This window comes from Rhea pennata, chromosome 3, assembly GCF_028389875.1.
Source record: "Rhea pennata isolate bPtePen1 chromosome 3, bPtePen1.pri, whole genome shotgun sequence".
NCBI classification, from domain to species: Eukaryota; Metazoa; Chordata; class Aves; order Rheiformes; family Rheidae; genus Rhea; species Rhea pennata.
The window spans coordinates 65,795,050-65,813,842 of record NC_084665.1 but is presented as its reverse complement, the minus strand read 5'-3'; the positions used below and the strand labels follow the sequence as shown (position 1 = coordinate 65,813,842).

General features: G+C 41.3%; 1 protein-coding gene across 2 annotated transcripts in view; it reads left to right on the top strand.

The window, feature by feature from the left end:
* The window catches only part of PDE7B (phosphodiesterase 7B), a 185,055-nt gene that overhangs the window by 77,714 nt on the left and 88,548 nt on the right, over positions 1 to 18,793 (top strand). Inside the window, exon 1 of one of the 2 annotated variants that reach the window (XM_062572509.1) lies at positions 16,116 to 16,426. The exons of the other annotated variant lie outside the window; for it this stretch is intronic. Coding sequence (XP_062428493.1) covers positions 16,189 to 16,426 — 238 coding nt within the window. The 5' untranslated portion in view covers positions 16,116 to 16,188. Of the gene's footprint in view, positions 1 to 16,115; positions 16,427 to 18,793 lie in introns of those variants that run through there. 2 annotated transcript variants of the gene reach the window in all.

The window sequence follows — 18,793 nt, the reverse complement described above, 5'->3', positions numbered from 1 at the left end:
ATCTGAACAAGCTGCAAACCCGAGTAAGCTTCTCCCTCACATCTCTTGACACCAGTAAATTGATACATGTCTCCTAGCTCAATTCTTTGCTGAATCGTGTGATAGGAAGCCAGATTCCTATATATTATCATGCTATGCTCACTCTCTCTTTTATATACTAACACACACTTCTGTGTTTCTCATTATAAACATCCACAAACCATCCGTACAAACATTAAGAAACCTTAATGCAAATATCATATGCTACCTTTAAAGATGTATTTTAGCCTCTTGCATGCTCATTTTCTTTTTCAAATTCTTAGCGTGGCAGCCATAATTTATAATATTTTCTTCCCTAATGACTACACAAATAAATGAGGTTTTGGCTTTCCTCCAGATATTTTCCCATTGTTACAAAGGAATATCTGTTTTTAGACCCTTTTCCAGTTTTTCCGTAAAGGTAGTCTTATCTTCTTGATCCATCAGTAAAAGTTCGTAACTGATGTGAAACTCAGGCTCTCTGAGGTACCTTTCCTGTAATTACTGTTTCTGTCATTAATTGTCCCCTGAAAGTTGGACTATCTAAATGGAATTTGATTCTTTAGGGTCATATAGGAAAAATATAATTTTCTACTGGAATTCTTTGATGGTATTTAATTTTCTTGTCTTATTGTTGTGGAATAGCTGTTAAATGTCTGTAAGCTCTTTTCCTGTCATAGGCTGAATATGGAAACAGACAACTCTGGCTGAAGCACTAGATTGTTTTTGATGAGTGAAGTGAGAAAAAGTTTTTAGGAAACTGAGCCAAAGGATCAAGACCTGTATAGAATCTAGGCTTGTTCATTCATGTTTTTAATGGTTTTTTTTATGCGTAGATTGAACATAATAAGTAACTTTACAAGGGAAATTATCGAACTTTATAATAAAAAATCTCTATATTCAGATGCCTTTGACTGTCTTCTCTTACTCTGTCAAATTACTGCTTAAGAAAGAATTTTATCTAGGAGAAGGAAAGAAAGAAAACATCGGGATTTTTAAAGCAGGAGGAGATAATAGGCATTGGAAGAGGTGACTGAAGGAAAGCGTACAAACGAGTACAAACAGCTCTAAGCAAGGAATATGTATTACACAATACCGAGGCTGGTAAATTCTCTCCACAGATGGCACATAGCGTTCATTGCAAAAGGGAGCAGAGTGGTTTGTCTTCGTGATCTCTTTTGTACCTTTGCACATCCACAGGGAGGATGCTTATATCTGAGGCTTTCTGACTGTCAGCAGAAGGACATGGGCGTTGCTCTGGTCACCTCACAGTGATGTAAATGCCTCCCACGAATCAAGTGAACCGTTCGCTTTTTCTGTCGGTTAGCTAGCAGGGAACCAAGGATGACTAGTTCAAGTACAGCAGGCGTTGCAGATACCTAAATTAGGCGAAATGAATCCTACTGTCTGTGACGAGGGAAATGAAAATAGTAAGAATTTGAGAGGGTTCAGGTGTATGAAGAATCTGAAGTCCAAGGCATTTTTCACTTGTCTGCTCAAAATCTTCTGATTCCACTCTAGTGACAAGTTATGTTTAAAAACAGCAGTTTTTAACAGCAGATTAATTAAGGGATTTTTAAAACATTTAATTGCGACTGATTCCCAATATTTAGTTTTTTTTAAATATGCGCAGGTAATTCATCCAGAGCAGTAAAGAAGGGGTTGCATATTGCCTCATACTGATAGTTTTTAATTCTCTCTGTCTTGTATGTGCATGTGTGGGAATGGCAGTGTTTGCCTTGCCTTTCTGTGTCTGCACACATACATACTCCATGTGCATGAGTATTAGATGCATTTCAGTGGGGGCAGATGTTTTCTAGATAATATACAAGGCCTATTGTATAGCACTGAGTGAGTGAAAACTACTACATTGTAGATGTAAAAGACATTTTGCACGGCATAAGAGAGAAAAAAATCTCTAAACTGGACATGCTCCATGAATGCAGAAAACATTCCATGATATGGGATGAATTAGTCCAGCCAAGAAAAATGATACCACTTATTTAAAAAGGAAACTTGGCTCTTTAAGAAATGATAATACCTTTTACTCAGCTCTTACATCTTTTCCAGCATAAGTGAAAACCTCTGGCTGTGATTTTATGATACCAGTTTGCAACATATTAAGAAGATATCATTCACAGTCAGACAGCAGTTGTTTATTAATGCCTGAAAATCATTTCAGATACTTCATACTGGATCATCTGGAATCAGGACACCCACATCAGTAGTCCTCTTACAAACCCAAGGTGTCCAGATTTTAAAATCTACTGATTCATAATGAAAAGGGATTGAATACATTTATATGCTTTTTACATAGCACAATTGGATGAGTTTTATGTAAACTCTTAACAAAATTTAACAATGAAATGAAACAAATATATTTTGTAATGCAGAAAGTAACATACATGAAAAAATTGTATGAAAATTGTTTATTGATATTGAGAATGACTACTTTTCAAATTTCAGATGGGATGGGATGCTCATCCTCCCACCCATGGACACACACAGCTGGAGCGGAGCAATCACAGACAGGAATCGCTGCCTCTGTCATGTTGTTTTGCAGTTCTTCATAGAGTTTAGTTTTTGTTGAAAAGTGTTTAAGCATTAGCTTTTCTCAGAGATACATATCCCTTCACTCAGCATGCGGTAAGCATTATTCCCTGTGTTAACTTAAGGGAAATGACCTGTTACAAACAATACATAGGAAAAAATAACTGAGGCTTTGGCTACTTGGGACTATTAAAGATTGTTAGAATTGGTTCATAGCCCATCTTCTGATCGACGTGTTGCTGTGACCACTACACCGCTTTAAATTTTCCCTCTTAATATAGCCTTCTTACATGGATACAGTTAGCCACATTCCTTTTTAGTACTGGTCACTCTTCAGCTGTGGGTGAACAGCAGAGTTTATAGCTATTACCATGGTTTGCAACTGTCCTCTCACCCTTATGGTTCAACTGCTATTGGCAGGACAGTACACATAATAAATGAAAAAAACATGTCCAAATACAGATGGAAAAAATCTTTTTAACTACTTCTTCAGAATAAAAGCAGCTGTAGATGGAAAATCCCTTTTGTCGATAACAAATAGACTAGGGTACCTGGAGATAACTAACACCTCTTGAACACTGCGCTGCTGGGGGCTTCGGCAGTGCCTGCCGGTGCTCAGTGGCCGTGCACACCTGGCTGGGCGAGAAGCCCGCTCACCGAGTCGCCAGGCCCGGAGGTTAGCCGGGGATACAGAGCTTCCCAAGGTCGTGCAGGGCTGCCAGGGCTACCTAGCGTGACTCAGGCACTGCGAAGTGCTGAACTCCTACTCAACGCCCTGCAGAAAATGCCATCGCTTCCCAACCTGGCTAACAGCGTTACATTTCAGCATGTGTTTGTTATTTGTACTGTCCTGCCAATAACGCTTGAACCCTGAGGGTGACCAGATAGTTATAAATCGTAATAGCCCAGAATAACTATGTTTGAGAACAGACCCTTAAAAATACATGTATCTAAGTGGGATAAGACCTCTGTTACTATTTCTAACATAATTGTGTTTGCTCTCTTCCTGTGAAGTAAGGTAGTACTATTATTCCCAGTTTATCCATAAGAAACTGAGATAGAACAGCTACAGCTATACAATGTGGCAGGTAAAAGACACTGCAAACCACCTAGTCCTAGTTCACTTATCAACCAACATTATCCAGTGCACTCCGATGCCTTTGCAGTTTATATGCCTGATCTTCTCCCCACAGACAGCCAGGGCCAAGAGAGAAAGGCGAAGTAGGCTCCAGAGCTCATCGTGGTGCTGAGTTCTCTCACATTCCTAACGCAGGAACTAGGAAGAACTCTGAGTTTTGGCAGTTTAGATACAGGAAAGAGATTGAAACCTGCTTCTTAGTACCACACAGGCAACATGCAGTAGACCAGGGAGCTGTGTTCGTATCTGCTCAGAAAAGGAGTAGGCTACCTGTTAAGACAGTGTGCCATGTGTGGCTGATTTTTTTGGTACTCTTGGGATGACGTCTGCGGAGAGATACAAAAGACAGTTCGTTGTCTGTTGTTTTCCCATAAAGACTCCCGTAAAGGAGACAGGAAAAGAACAAATGCCATTAATAAAATGAGCCACCATAAATAAGAATATATATTGTAAAAACTACTGAAAACAAGATTGTTTTAATTGTTCTCCTAAGTTATGAATATTCATACAGCTATTACCATTGCTCTTTCATAGAGCTTCTTCAAAGCCTACGTTTGTAGAATCCTCACTTTTCAAGAAATAATGCAGATATTTTTAAGTAGGTAACAGGAAAACATCAAAAGCTTTGGTGAGTCTATTTTATTCAAATAAATATTTAAAATTCTGAATGTTTATTTCAATTTATCTTAACATCTTGGAATTCAGACAGAAAACCTAAGATCAGAATTTTCCCATGAGATTCTCTTGCTTAGAAATAACAGAAGGATAACGCTTTCCTCACTGTTCTCATCCTTCCACTTCTGATCTCAGCAGAGACTGAGGAGCACAGCTGATTCCAATATTTATTTATTTAGAAAGCAATGGAACATTTTGAACCACAAAACAAAAAGAAGGAAAGTTAAGTTGTTTGAATTTCTGCCAAAGATGTGATGAGTTCTGCTAAACAATTGTTAAACAGCAATTGTTATAATTCAGTGCATTCAGTCTGTGCCAAACGCTACTCCAGCGTGCATTATTGTAATTTAGGGTGCAAGCAGCCTCCCCAAATATCAGCACAAAATTTGGCTGGCTATCTAGCTATTTTCCCATGGCTCCTCTTAGAGCCAGAAACCCAGTGATACAGTGATTCAGAGCAGAAGGCTAATTTGGGTCCTTTGAATTGTACCCTTGGTGATTGTCTCATTCTCTATTTCGGTTAGCAGTCAAGCTAGATATCTAAAGTTGGCAATGTAAAAGTCTCCCTTACTTCCTAGTTTCTCGTTATTACCTTGACCTATTCACTTTTATATTTTAATGAGAGTTAGGGGCAGTCTGTATAACATTTAGTAAAATGAGATTCCCACCACACAGACATCCTTTAACAAATTGATCTAATCCAAACTGATTTGTACCCTGCACACGTGCTGAGGTACACTGGCATTTAGCATTAAGGAAAAAAGGCAACTGGGAAAGTTATATTTGGTTTTATGCTGTAGGAAGATAACTAAAATAACCTAAAATGACATACATATCAAATAAAACTTCTATTTGCCTTTAAGAATTAAATATGTAATCTACAAAACTGATAATTTTCATTTTATATAAGCCAATCATCACCTGCTTAATGTCTGCTCCTTTCATTTTCTTTTTCATAAAGAAAAGTGATTAACTGGTAAATAGCTAGCAATCATTGAATGCATATAGTTCTCTTTTACCTTTCTTTCCCTCCCATTTATTTCTCTTCATAATTCAAAATAGTTTGAAGAGGGGAACCTCTGTGATGGTACATGTCTTTCCATTGGTCCCCTGCTGGAGGAAAGGGGATTGATTAATTGCAGAGCTGCTAAGGCTAGGTTTTTACTACGGTTTTTTCAAAGTTATTTCAGAGTGTTGCAGAGATTGACATCTTCCTATCTTTTCTAAGCTGTGTACAACACACCGGCAAGCCAGCCATCTCTTACCCAAATGCACACTCTCACATTCACATTGTCCAGTGCTCTGTAGCCAATGCTCCTGCTTCCGTATACTGTCAGATACAAAATATTCAATAAGATTGCTAAAGGAAAATTTTCACCGGAGTAATTTTACATCAGAAAAAGCAATTTTATATTTTTTTCTGAAAGAAATATTTTAATTAACATTTATTTTGATAAAGAAAAGTTGCTTCTTATTTCTCATTTTGATGAGAAAAAAACAGCACTACATTCTGACCTTCTCTGATCTTTTTTTTACTCTGCTCTTTTTGTAATGTGCTTAGATGTTAATAATGTTTATTTAAATGTTATTCAAATATCAGATAAAAGTATCTGTTGCATATATAGTATATCCACGTTATAATAGCGCAATGCTTTAAAGTTATCTCAACAGAATGCTTGTTAAATCAAAATGAAAAAAATCTTCTCTGATGTGATTTGTTGCATATTTTTATATTCCTTCTTAAGGATGTTTTGATTTTACTTCTAATTTCTAATAACAATGAGGTTTAAAGTTTTCATGAAAGAAATTCCACTTTCTGACTTGCTCCTGTTACCATTGTTTTTATTACATTAGCAATTGTATTCTGAAGTAAGGAACTATGTTTTTTAAACGAAAATAATAAGGAATCAGCAGGCAGTCCCAGATGAGCATGCACTTCTGTTTATGCAGTGACTAATAAAGCAAGTATATATTCATGCAAACTGAGACTTAAATAAGCATTTCCTGTTAGAGTTATACATGCAAATATGACGGCATAGTTGGAAATCTGAGATTTAGGTGTTAAGAGAACGGCTGATGTAGATGGCAAATGTCAGCAAAGGAGGTGCAGTTAATTTTCCAGTTCATCGGCACAGGAAACTAGTGGTTTAATAGGGTGATAGGCCAACTAATGTTTGATTTTTTTTCCACATAGTCACACAATCTGGTAAAAGTTACATCACTTCCTCGCATGCTACCTACTAAATTGTTTCCTGTGCCAACGTTCCAGCTGAAGTCGGAAATATTGGAGGATTTCTTTCCCTTTCTGAAAAGCCAGAGTTAATGGTGGCTGAAAGCAGTTTCATCTGGTATTACTTGAACATTGATATTAAACTTTTAAAATAACAGCAAAGAACTATGTTAAACTAACATAATGGGTTTCACTGAAGTGCATAAGAAGATCCTGAGAAAAGTAATAGAAGCTTGAGTTGTTCAGTATAGGCACAATATTCCATTAAAAACAAGGCAACACGAGCAGGAAGATAGACCAGAGCACCGATTCGAGGGCACAATAACAAACGCTCCGCAGTGTCTCCACTTGTATTTTTTCAAAACGCTCAAGACTGTGCATGGAGCAGTACGGGAAGTGCCTGCTGAACTGGGAGCGCAGTTGTGCCGGGCCGCTCCGTCCCTTGAGCGCCGAAGTTTTCTTTCCATGGCCTCTGGAGACACACAGCGATCTCTTTCAGTCAGCTGCTCAGGGTGTCATCAGTATTTTGCAGGCTTCAAAAACGGTGACATTTTGCCAAGTCCATGCTCATAGAGACAGTGCGGTGCCTGTCGTTCTGGGAATCTGAGTTTGCCTCCTGAATTAAGCATCTTTAGAGCAGCGCGGCGGACAGCAGAAAATGTGCGTGGGAACAATCACTCTGACATCTAGTTGTATCTCTTACCCTGCCCTAAGGCAGCTGACAAGTTTGGGGTTTTTTGGAAGTTATTAGAGGGTCTCTGTCAGCAGAGGGCAGGCTAAAAAGAGTAACCCATACATTTCAAAATTGGGAGATGAGGTAACCAGTGATGTCTTTTAATTTACTTGACATGTGATGTTGCAAATCTCACAAAAATACATTGAGCACAGGCAAATGCAGTCCCTGGCCAGGAAAGTATTGAATAGATTGTTTAAGGGAGATAGAAATTTCTTCTTGACCGTCTCAATTAAAAATTTATGGAATCTCTCTACTACTGATGGAGGGAGGTGCTTTTGGATGTCAATACCATGTCAAAAGCTTATATTTTGATGTGTGGCTAGAGTCCAGAAATCTGTGTACAATACAGGATTTTCATAGTCATCTTATCAAAATAACCTGCATGCTTTCTTCTTTTACTAGTCTTCCGCTCAAAACGTTTTTTTTTAATAAGGTATTTTACAAATATCGTGTCTAAATGTATTCATCTATGAGAGAAGCTGTGCAAAGCCCTGCAAAATGATGTGTGATTGTCTGGTTTGAAAAAAAAAGTCATAACAGATACCTTACGAAACGCTGGAAAACATTTATGATTTTACATATGGTCAGGATATCTTGGAAAGCACACTACAGCTGGAACTACATTATTGAGAGCAGACTGCCCAAATAAGGCTGAGAGAAACAGTTTTTCCAGAAAGCCTCGTTTCCATCTGTAGATCCAGTGGATGCCATTAACCAGTTACTGATAGCTTTTTCCTCCTAGATAGTTTACTCCAAGCTTTTTCCTTCTGTAGCATTATCAAGACTACATTTGGAATGGGAGCTCTGGTGAAGAAAGAGACTCAATATGTGTTTGCATAATTATTAATGAGATTTGATAGCATAGTAATAAAATGCCAGCAGGCGGGTGACACCAGAGCTCCGAAGCTGCTACTATTGCCAGAGTTACGTTTACAGTAAGGCATTTGCAAGAAATGCTAAAAGCTTGATTACAGTAAATATGGCCTGATTCTGCAGTCATGAGAATCTGGGTCAGAGGGAGCCTAGTTTATTCACTAGTATGTTTGTGCATCACTGCCAGAACTTTCCCACGACTTCCTACTTGTACATCCTGCCCGTCCCCACAGCAAACTCTACATACTGCCCACTGGCAAGATGCAGAGAGGGAAGTGAAGCCAAAAGCACCTTCCATGAGAGGGCAAATAACCTCAGCTCTGGAGTATGCGCATCACTGGGAAAATGATGTGCAGACAGAGTAGAAAAGCACAAAGAAAGATTATAGCAGGAACATGAATGTAAAAATGGCACTCCTGACTACCATAGATATTTTATCTGAAATGCACATGTGTATTTGTTGTGCTAAAGTTCAGTGGATTAAGTATTCAACCTGATTTAAGTATCAAATATTTAATCACTGCTAGTAACAACTCCACATAGAGCTGGGCAAATTTTAACTCAGCTGTTTTAGTTTACTCTTGCATTTCTTTTATTTGAGTTTGCACATGGTCCACCCCTAATCTATGTCATCCTAATGCTCACCGTAGGGTCTGAATGGGATTATGCACAGAGACAAATTTGCCATTAATTATTAAAGTGATCAGATACAAACTGAAGACAAATAAGGAATGGATATTTTGCAATTTTAATATGTGCAGCCATCAAATATTTAACAAATCTAAAAAGCCAAGAAACATACACTAATTTTATTTTAAGCAGTGCTTCTTTTATATGTCAAAAAATGGTTTTCTCTCTATTTTGAAAGCTAAAAGGAAAAATTAAGTAATCAAGTCTTATAATATCTGATTTACAAGTGAAGGAGCAAGTCTTATTTTTCTTTTACATTTATCACTATATTTATGTCTCTTTTATTCTTACTGTACTATGCTTTCTTTGACAATATTTTAATCTAGATATCACTTAATGCAGTGTGCTTGAGGCAAAGTGATCATCATTTTGAAGTTGGTAGTAAATAAGTAAAAGGTCTTTCTGAACGTGTGTTCCATTGCTTCACTGTTTGCTGCTGCTTCCAAAAAAGCAACAACAAAAAAGCGCAGAACAGACAGTAGCACTAGCTGTGCCTTTGTCACCAGCATAGTTCTGATCTGTTCCTACAAAGGTGATTGACAACCCACAGCTTCTTTTCACTTTTCCAACCTCTAGACTACAACAAAGAGATTTTTAGGCTACTCACTTTAATTTATAACCTCAAAAGACAGAAAAAGACAAAATCGTCATTGCTAGTGTACCATAGGTGGCAAGGATACCCTAGGCTACACAGCCACTGGTACTGTCTCATGAAGGTAGCTGGTGAGAGAAGAAACACATTTCCAAAGTGGTGGTCTCTCATCTTTCAAACTACTGCCCTAATTTTTAGATACTTATGTCCCAGTTTAGAAAATATGTATACCAATACTCAGTTTTAAAGACAACAGTAACCCTTTTGAATTCACTGAGATTATTCAGTTACTTTATATTAGTTATATGCTTGAGGGACATGTGTTTCTCATCTGGTTCATCCCTTTTTCCACTCTCTTTTTGTACCTGGTCACTGAAAGCAAATACATCCTGCTGGAGGCTGCAGTTATTGTTATGGGATTATTCCATGAAGATGTTGACTAGCTTTTCACTATCGTGTATAATAGGTTGCTACTTTCTGCCTACCTAAATTCTACATATACTTCCAATTAGTTGGAGAGTACTTAGCCTCCCACTCTAATACAGAAGTTCATTATTAAGCATCCATTGCAAAACTGTTGCAGTGATCACTCTGCATAACAGCATTCTTTAGGGATGGCAAAAGGTTTCTTTTTTTATATATCTTGGCTTCACCTTGGCTTGGGTAAATTTTGCTTGCATGTAAGAATTCAGGGAGTAGATAATATAATGGAGTCCATCAGATACATTGTGCAATAGAGTTAACTGTAATGCTGGCAATTCTGTTCGTATTCCTCCTTCAGCAAAAATCAGAATAAATGAAAATCAAGAGTTTATTATTTTTATTATTGTTTATTAAGGTGAGATGACTCCATTATCTGTTATCTCTGTTATTTCCCTTAAAGTCACATAAAATTTCACCATGTATTGTGGGAGATTTTAAGCATCAACCTCAGTATGCTGAACTTTTAATTTTCCAAAGCAAGCAATGGAAAAATTACACAACCTGACTGTTTCCAATTAGTTATGGACTTCTGTTTATTCCTTTACCACAAGCATTTTTGCTTAGTTAGTAGTACAAATTGTTAATCATAAAAATGTGCTATCTCATATGTGCTAAGAAGAATGAAAAAGGAATTGGCTTCTTGCCCTGCCGACCTCCAGCAATCCTCCCTCTTCCATTTCCAAAACCTCTTTCCAAGGAGTCTGATCCAGTCCACAATAACCATGGGATAACCATGAACCCATACAACACCACTGCCTCTCTCTACTGGTTACATTTCTAACAATTCCCAGTATGTAAGCCTCTCGCAGAATGAAGCTGCAAGCAGTTAAGGCAATAACCAGTAGTGCATTCCACCATTCCCTTACAAATTCACTGCTCTTGATATTGGGGTGGTAGCAGATACAAAATTCACCAGGTACCCTGAATCTGCATTGAAAAAAGAAAAGGATGCAAGTAAATTGTTGAGAATTCCTAGTAAAAATATTAAAATGATGTCAGAGTTGGGAGAAAAAAGTTCTGAGATAAGAGAATTTAGTATGTCCAGTCCAGAGCAATAACATAGTAAGTATCCACAAATAGATACAAAAAAAGTTCATATATAATAAAGTAACATGAATAATAGAGAAATCTAAGACTGTTCTAACTAATAAGAATAGAATAAAAAATAATAGACACATGGAATGGTAGGAATGTAAGGTAAAGAATAAGAAAACAATATTAGGCTTTTCAAAGCAATTAAATAAACTTTCAAGTAAGCCTTTAGAAACTTTATTCTAAGATCTGCATAAATCTACCTATTTTGTTTCTTCCATCTTATGCCTGTGTTACTCACTCACATTTTTGTTTTCACCATTGCCCCTTTCAGGCTGCCCTGCAAATATGCACCTTTTTCTTTTCTTTTTTTCTTTTCTTTTCTTTTCTTTTCTTTTCTTTTCTTTTCTTTTCTTTTCTTTTCTTTTCTTTTCTTTTCTTTTCTTTTCTTTTCTTTTCTTTTCTTTTCTTTTCTTTTCTTTTTACTTTATGTGTAAGAACTGCCTCCCACCATTCCAAATCTTTTCTTGTTTCTTAAACTCATATCACATCCCTGAAGCCTTCAAAATCTTAATCCTCATGGATGATACCATCTCTTGGTTTTCACCTTAAGCAGTTGCCTATCATATTGTTTCTGCATGAATCTGAAACCATTAGGATAGAGGCAAGAGGCAAAGGCATAATTTTCGTAAGTTACTAAGATGGTTTAAGCTGGTTCCAGTAATGAGTGCCGTCTAAAGACAACTGCTTTGCACATTCTAAAAATTAGTATCTTTTCACAGTCTTTAAAGCTGATCTGTAATGTTCATGTTTGCTAATCACTTTTGAAAAAATTGATAGCCTTTTTTCCAGGCAGTTTTAAAAATAAAACGTACTGTATAAATAGGCAGCATCTATCTTTTCAGGTATCTATTTGAGAAGGCACTGTAAATAAGTTCTGACACAGCATAGTGGTGTGGATTAGCTGAAAGGATACAGAAAATTTTCAATAGTGAGGAATCTGTTACCCAGAAGTAACAGGAATAACGGAATATAGCTTCTCTTTTACATTTTACATTTGCCCTGTTGTTAATACAGCAGGGTAGAGGAGTCTGTGCTCCAGAGAAGCTGTCAGCACAGTTGCAGACTGGAGGTTCCAGTATCACTTACAGTACTGGCAAGTGGGAGGAGGTCACTGCTGGGGAGTAAAGTTTGGGGAGGGAAGCAAGAGGAATAAAATGGTGGGGGTGGGGGAGAGGAATGAAGGATTTTTCTTCACCATTCTTTTTTTACAGCTTTTGTGTGTCTGGGCTGATTTGTTGTGGGAGAGCTGCTGGAGACAGTATATTTGGCACAGGCCAGGGTAGCTCAAAGCCAAAAGAATGGTGCTATTGCCAGTTAAACCATGGCTGTTCTTTTCTTTTCTTTTTTTTTCTCTTTCCCCCTCCCTCCTTTTTCTTTGAAGGAAGGAAAAGAAAGGGGAAGAAAGAGACTTGCAATGAAAACCAGAGCAGTGGGTTAATGAAGGCCCTGCAGGCTTCAGTAGACTGGAAAGATACACGAGACACTTCCTCTACCATCTGGCAGGCAATTCTGCTGCTGCTGCTCTTAGTACATAACTTTGGAGTGAATAAGCAAACAAGGAAAACTTTTTAAGAGACACCAATTATGAAACACCAGCTATTAATCTGTCAGCTTACTCCCTTCCCTTTTCTCCCACCACAGTATTCCTTTCCTCAAGTCTTCTCCAGTTCTCATGTCTACCTGTGAAAATATGCACTGCCTTGTCAGGTTTTCAGAACTGACTTAGTTCGTCTGTTTGTTGGCATTGCTGCTCAGGATGGACAGGGCCAAAGCTGTTACATTTATATTTCTGTTGTAACCCCTTAAGCTTCTTTGACTCAGAGTCATAGAGGAATGCAGTTAGCCATAAAAATGATCCATCTTTGTTCAAAGACTTCCTTCAATCCTGATTGGAATCGAGAATGCAAAAGAGAAGTTTCAGGTGATCTGACCTTGTTCTCAGGCTGTTTAAATGCACTCACAAATAGCTGGGTACAGTTCTTGTGGGAGTATGTTATGTTTAAGTGCAGTGCAAAGTGTTATGTTGAGGTCACATCTTCGAGTTGGGTAAATCATCACAGCACAATTGAAGTCAGTGAGATGAAAGGAAAGTTGAATCTTGGATGAATTAAGCATAAGTAAACCCTGGCTTCCAGTATAACTTTGAGGCACAAGTTTAGTAAGAATCTATGGATTTACAGTGATACCCATTAATGCCAGGCAACATTTTTATACAATTTATTTTTTCAGCCACAGTCAGTGATCATTTAACTGACCAGAAGGCAGAAAGAAAGAAGCATTAGGCTGTCTAGAGCAGTCGTTTTTTTCTGATACTGGTTTCCCCAGCAAAAATACATAGTCTGTTACATTTATTGTACGGATTCTTAAAATAATAAAACTCTAACAAGAACAATGTGTTTTTGATAGGCCTCCTGTTCTGCATTTTTACAACTCTAGGTGAAAATAAGTACCAGAATCAGATTAAGCATGCTTGGATTCTGACTGCCTGATCCTATTCACGAAACAGGTACATATCTAAGCAGCCCAATTGCAGGCGCAAAACTTTTCCCGGTTTTAAGGATATAAAGAGGTAGTGTAGAGTTTGAAAACTCAGAGGATTGCTCATTGCTACCATCAAGAGGTTTGGTGGTTAAGTTTGGTTAGGCACCTAAATGTTCAGCCATTCAGCTAAAAACCGAGCTGGGCATTCTCTTCCAAGATTTCTGTCTTTTGAGGTTTTTTTGTAGTTGTTGTTTTGTTGTTTTGGATTTTATTTGATTTTTTTTTAATCTGATGAAGCTGGAAATGTCACAAGGATAGCCTTTTTTTTCACAATATTTTGGCACTTCTGCTCTTTGTCCCAGCTGGCAGCAGGAAGTTCAGAGGTATTAAAAAAAAAAAAAAAAAAAAAAAAAAAGGTGAAAAACAATAGTTGAAAAGAAAAAGTTAATGGAACGCCTTGTAACTCAGAAACAAAATAAAGTAGTTTGGACTTAACTTGCCTAGTAGTTCTGTGGTTTTCGTACTTCAGCTGCCTAGTTTATCCTGCTATAACAGGACAGCACTGCTTTAAAAAGTAATTGCACAACATGCACCAGTAAGAGAAACTTAAAACAGTCATAAGAAGCTATACGAACATAAAACCAATAAATTTTGCCCTTTTCAGAGAATTATAACCATGTGTTGCATGAATGTGTTAATGTTGATGCTGTATTACTGTGTACCATCTATTTGTTTTCTTTGTTCTTAACCCCTTTGTTCCAAGAGCCAGGATATCCTGGCGTTAAGAACTCTGCAAAATAACAGTACAACAACAATGGTATAATACTTAGGAAGCACTTCACTATTTTCAAGACAGAGCCACCTGAAAGTGCAGTATGTTAACTACAGCCTACAGTAAAAATAAGGGTAGTTTTTGAAGAGCATTAGGGTCACCAGTTTGAGGTGGGAACATTAAGATAAACACGGCAGAGGATGCTGCAACAGTGGAAATATCACACTGCCCTTGCTAATGTTGGCACAAGGAGGAAAAGTTTGTGTATTCTGCATTTTATATGTGAGGTAGTTAATTTTCAGTCCATTTCCTTGGATCCTCTTCCTCTGTGAAGGAAGATCCTGTTTGATTTCCAGTTTATTTTTCCATCTGGAGAAAAGGCAGGACATTGAATGTAACCTGGAGAAAACAACTCTATTAACCATGCATACAAGGAAATCTACTAAAATTCTGTTTAGTAAGTCTTTTGCAATTTTACTGACACTAAATGCCGTGTAGAGTGGCCTGAAGCCCTTAGCTGTATATTAGGTAAACCAATGGCTGAACGATAAACCCCTATCAACAGGAGTATGGACAAAAAGAGATCTATTGTATAAAAGCAAAATAAAAATGCCAGACAGCACAAGGTGTCCTCCTATTCAGGGACAGCAGCAAAAGGGCATGGGTGCTCTTGTTGTGTCTGGTTGAAGGTGGTGAGCACCTTGTGGGAGTGCTCCCGTGGCCTGTTTGCCACTGAGGGCTCCACAGCTCACGCACGCCACCTCATTTCTGTATGTGCCAGAGCACTCACCCAGGCTGTTTGGTCTTGTTTTTAAAGATTAGTGATGAATAATTGTCTTCTCATTGCGGTCCGTGGGTGATCACTGCCACCAAGCAGTGTCCCAACATGAACCCATTCAGGTGGAGTTTTGGAGCCGAAAGAACGAGGTGGCAGGGGAGAGAGACCCAGCTGCGGGTCTCCCCGCAGCTGCAGGGGAGAGAGACCCAGCTGCGGGTCTCCCGGCAGCTGCAGTTCCAGCAGCTCCTTCCTCCCTGACCCGCTGGCATCTTTGCCGCCCTTCTCCGTGCTTGCTGCGGTTGCTTTTCCTCAGGTTGGAAGCTGCAAGCGGAGCGGGCCGGCGGGATTGCACAACGCGGCCGCGCTCGGCGCTGCCCTGATTCACTGCTCTCGCAGTGGGCGCCGGGACGTGAATCACCGTGATTTCCCGCCCGGCCGAAGGGCAGCTGAGGTTACCGCGGGCCTTGACTAAGAGGCCAAAACCCCGCTGTGGCTTCGCCGCGAGCCCAGCGACGGCGAGGAGGCCGGCGCCGAGGCGGGGGGGGGGGGGGGGGAGGAGGAGGAGGAAGGGGGGCTCCCCGACGGCACCGCCACACGCAGAGAGCCCAGCAGCCTTCCCCCGGGCCGCACGGCAGCGCCGTCACCGCGGGGGACGGCGCGGCACGGCACGGCGCGGCACGGCGTTTCTGCCCGCCCAGCCCCGCAGCCGCTGCAGCCGAGCTGCCCCAGCGCCGCCGCCGTCTCCCCCCCTACACACGCGCACTCCTCCCCGCCCCGGGGCTCGTCGCCGCGCCGGCATGAGCCGCGGCCCCTCGCCCGCCCGCCGGCCCCTCCGCGCCGGCTGCCGGCCGCGGGCGGCGGGCTGAGGGCGGCGGGCGGCGAGCGAGGCGACGGCGCGGGCAGCGCGGCGGCGGCGGCGGCGGCGGGGCGCCTCCCCCGGCGGGGCGGCGGTGGGCGGCCGGGCGCCCCCGCCCCGCTCTGGATGCCCATCGCGGCGCCTCGGGTCGGGGGGTTGCTCCGGCTCGCGCAGCCCGCGCGGCGGCGGCGGCGGCTCCCCGGCGGGGGGCGCGGGCCAGGATGCCCGTGCTGGAGCGCTTCTTCCCCGCGGCAGAGCCGGGCAGGCGGAGGAGGACGGGGGACGAGCCGATGCCCTTTCCCATGGGCAGCCTGCCCGGGTACCAGCAGGGGACCCTGGCCTGGGACTTGCCCGAGATGATCAAGATGGTAAAGCTCGTTTGGAAGTCCAAGGGCGAGCTCCGAGGGGCGAAGCACAGAGGGCTTGCGGAGAGCGAGGATGCCCTGGGCACTTTGGCAGGTAGGTGGCCCCGGGGGCCGCGGGGCCCGGCTGCCGCCGCCGCAGCGGGCGGCGGGGTAAAGGCGCCGTCCGGGCTTGGAGACGTGCTTCGGTGGCCTCCCCCTAACCGCGCTCCGCACGCACACGCCGAGTTTGTGCGCGGAGACCAGCTCCTCTCGCGCAGGCTGTTGCGAGCTTTTACAAGCGGGAGTATAAAAGCGCAGCTAAACAGTAGAACAAGTCGGTGCGTGGCTCCGCGGCGGAGCTGAGCCGGCGCAGCAGGGCTCCGTGCGTGCGCGGGGCAGGGCCGGGGTGCGGGGGGATGCGCGGAGGTGGCCTCCCGGCGGCGCGCACCGCGCTCCGCGGCGGCAGAGGGCTCGCGCTGGGCCGGGCGGCTCGGGGCCGCGGCGGCGCGCAGCCGCCGCGCAGGGCGCCGCGGTGACTTCCGCGGCTGCTTGCGGAGCGCGTGGCGCGGGCGCTGGCCGCGCTGCGCCGCGCTGCGCGGGGTTGCTCAGGCCCTGCTCGCGGAGCGCGCCTGCTTCGTTTCGCATGGTCTTCTCTTGCTTCCCAGCCTAGCGCCATCCGCGGAGCTGACTGTTACTGTGCTGCTGGTTAGAAATACTAAAAACTGAGATCCACCCTTGGAGACTCACGGTGACCCCACGCCATCCCTCTACTTTCTCTTTCAACGTAGTATTAACCATTGGCTAAGGAGTACATGCTTCTTTACTAACTGTGCAAATCTTGTATGACTGTCAGATTTTTTCCTACCTTAGTAACAGTTACAGTGCCATGTGGCACCACATCAAGTGCTTTATTGAGGTTCAAATTAGATTTGTTGTGTTTTCATTAGCTAGAAATGAGTTGTCACGTTAGCCTGGCACTTCCTACTTCTGATTAATTGCTACTGCATCTTATCCCATGGCCACTACCTCTGTTATGGTTTCCTTCCAACTCTCTTGCCTTCTGCTGAAGTCAGGCTAATAGGCCTACAGTTGATAAATCAGTTGGTAAATTCGTTATTCTCACATCATCATACTGCTTTGACTTAATAGACTTACTGAAACTGTGCAGCTAGTTCCTTCAGAGATCTGGTCTTTGCAACCTGACCACTAAATTCTTCCATGCCTTCAGTCCCTTAAAGATTATATCTTCATTTTCATTTGCTACACCAGCTATTGAGACTTATAGCTGATAGTACTTTATACCAAAATAATTTAATTTCTTATGTAGTGTACCTTACATATATTTCAAAGTGTATCTGTGTGTATGTGTGTGTGTATGTGCATGTGTGTGTAGATATGTATATATATGTATGTATTTTGCATGTGTATGACTGTATATATCAACTTGAATAGTACAAGTATGTATATCACTTTTGGCATGCCCAACAAGCTTGACTAATTGGTTATCATATGTGCATTATTTTAAAACTTTGCAGTTAAACTAAGAAATAAAGATGCTTCATTTGCTTCTGTTTTGAAAAAGGGATGAATGTTGCAGACAATCAGGAAAATATACAAAATTTCCTGTGTCAAAATATACAACTTGCCACCTCTTCTGTTTGGGAATCACTTCAATTAAAAAAAAAGGGGGGGGGGGAGTATGTAAGATTTTTCTGGATGAAGGAAGAAATCCTTTTCAAGGTCAAATTTTCTTTAAGTAATTTTCTTAAAGGTCAAATTACTCTTTGAAACTTGGAGCAAATCACTTGGGAATGCACTTGTAGTCAACCAGAGAGATTGAGGTTTGTGTGATGAATGGAAACAGAGTATTCAGACATGGACCCTAATCAAACAGAACTTAAGAAAGCTGCATTGGTTACACCTCTTGGATGAGTAATAGCAATTTTTCAGTATGGCTGTGTTACATCTAGTGAAATTAGTCTCATTAAGTAACAAGTGAGATTCGCTTTCAGATTCCTGGAGGCATCTAAAAATGTGCATGAATGTACAGGATAGATTATTCCACTAGCAGGATATGAGTAACTTGCGTTTACTCAAGTGGCTATTACTCGTATCCTGTGGAGGGACACTCTTCCCCGTGGTGCCAGATTCTGTTTCATAACCTCAGTTGACTTGCAACAGTGCAAATCAGAGCAGAAGATGACTCTGGCTTTCAACACTTATAATACCAATCATCAGACAGTTTGAGTGAACCAGACCTGGACTGCTGGTTTTTCCTCCTCAACAACAATCATCTCGGTAGTTTTCCCTCTTGTGGTTTCGTACTCTAAGTACATTGCAGTACATGGGAAGATCAGTAAATGCTTAAATTCAGTGTACTTAAATAAGTGCAAAATCAAAGGACTTAGAAATGGGAAGAAAAAACATTATTTGGAAGGATCAGTAGTGCAAGGTGCTCAGCTTTATGTTCTTGTTGTGGGTA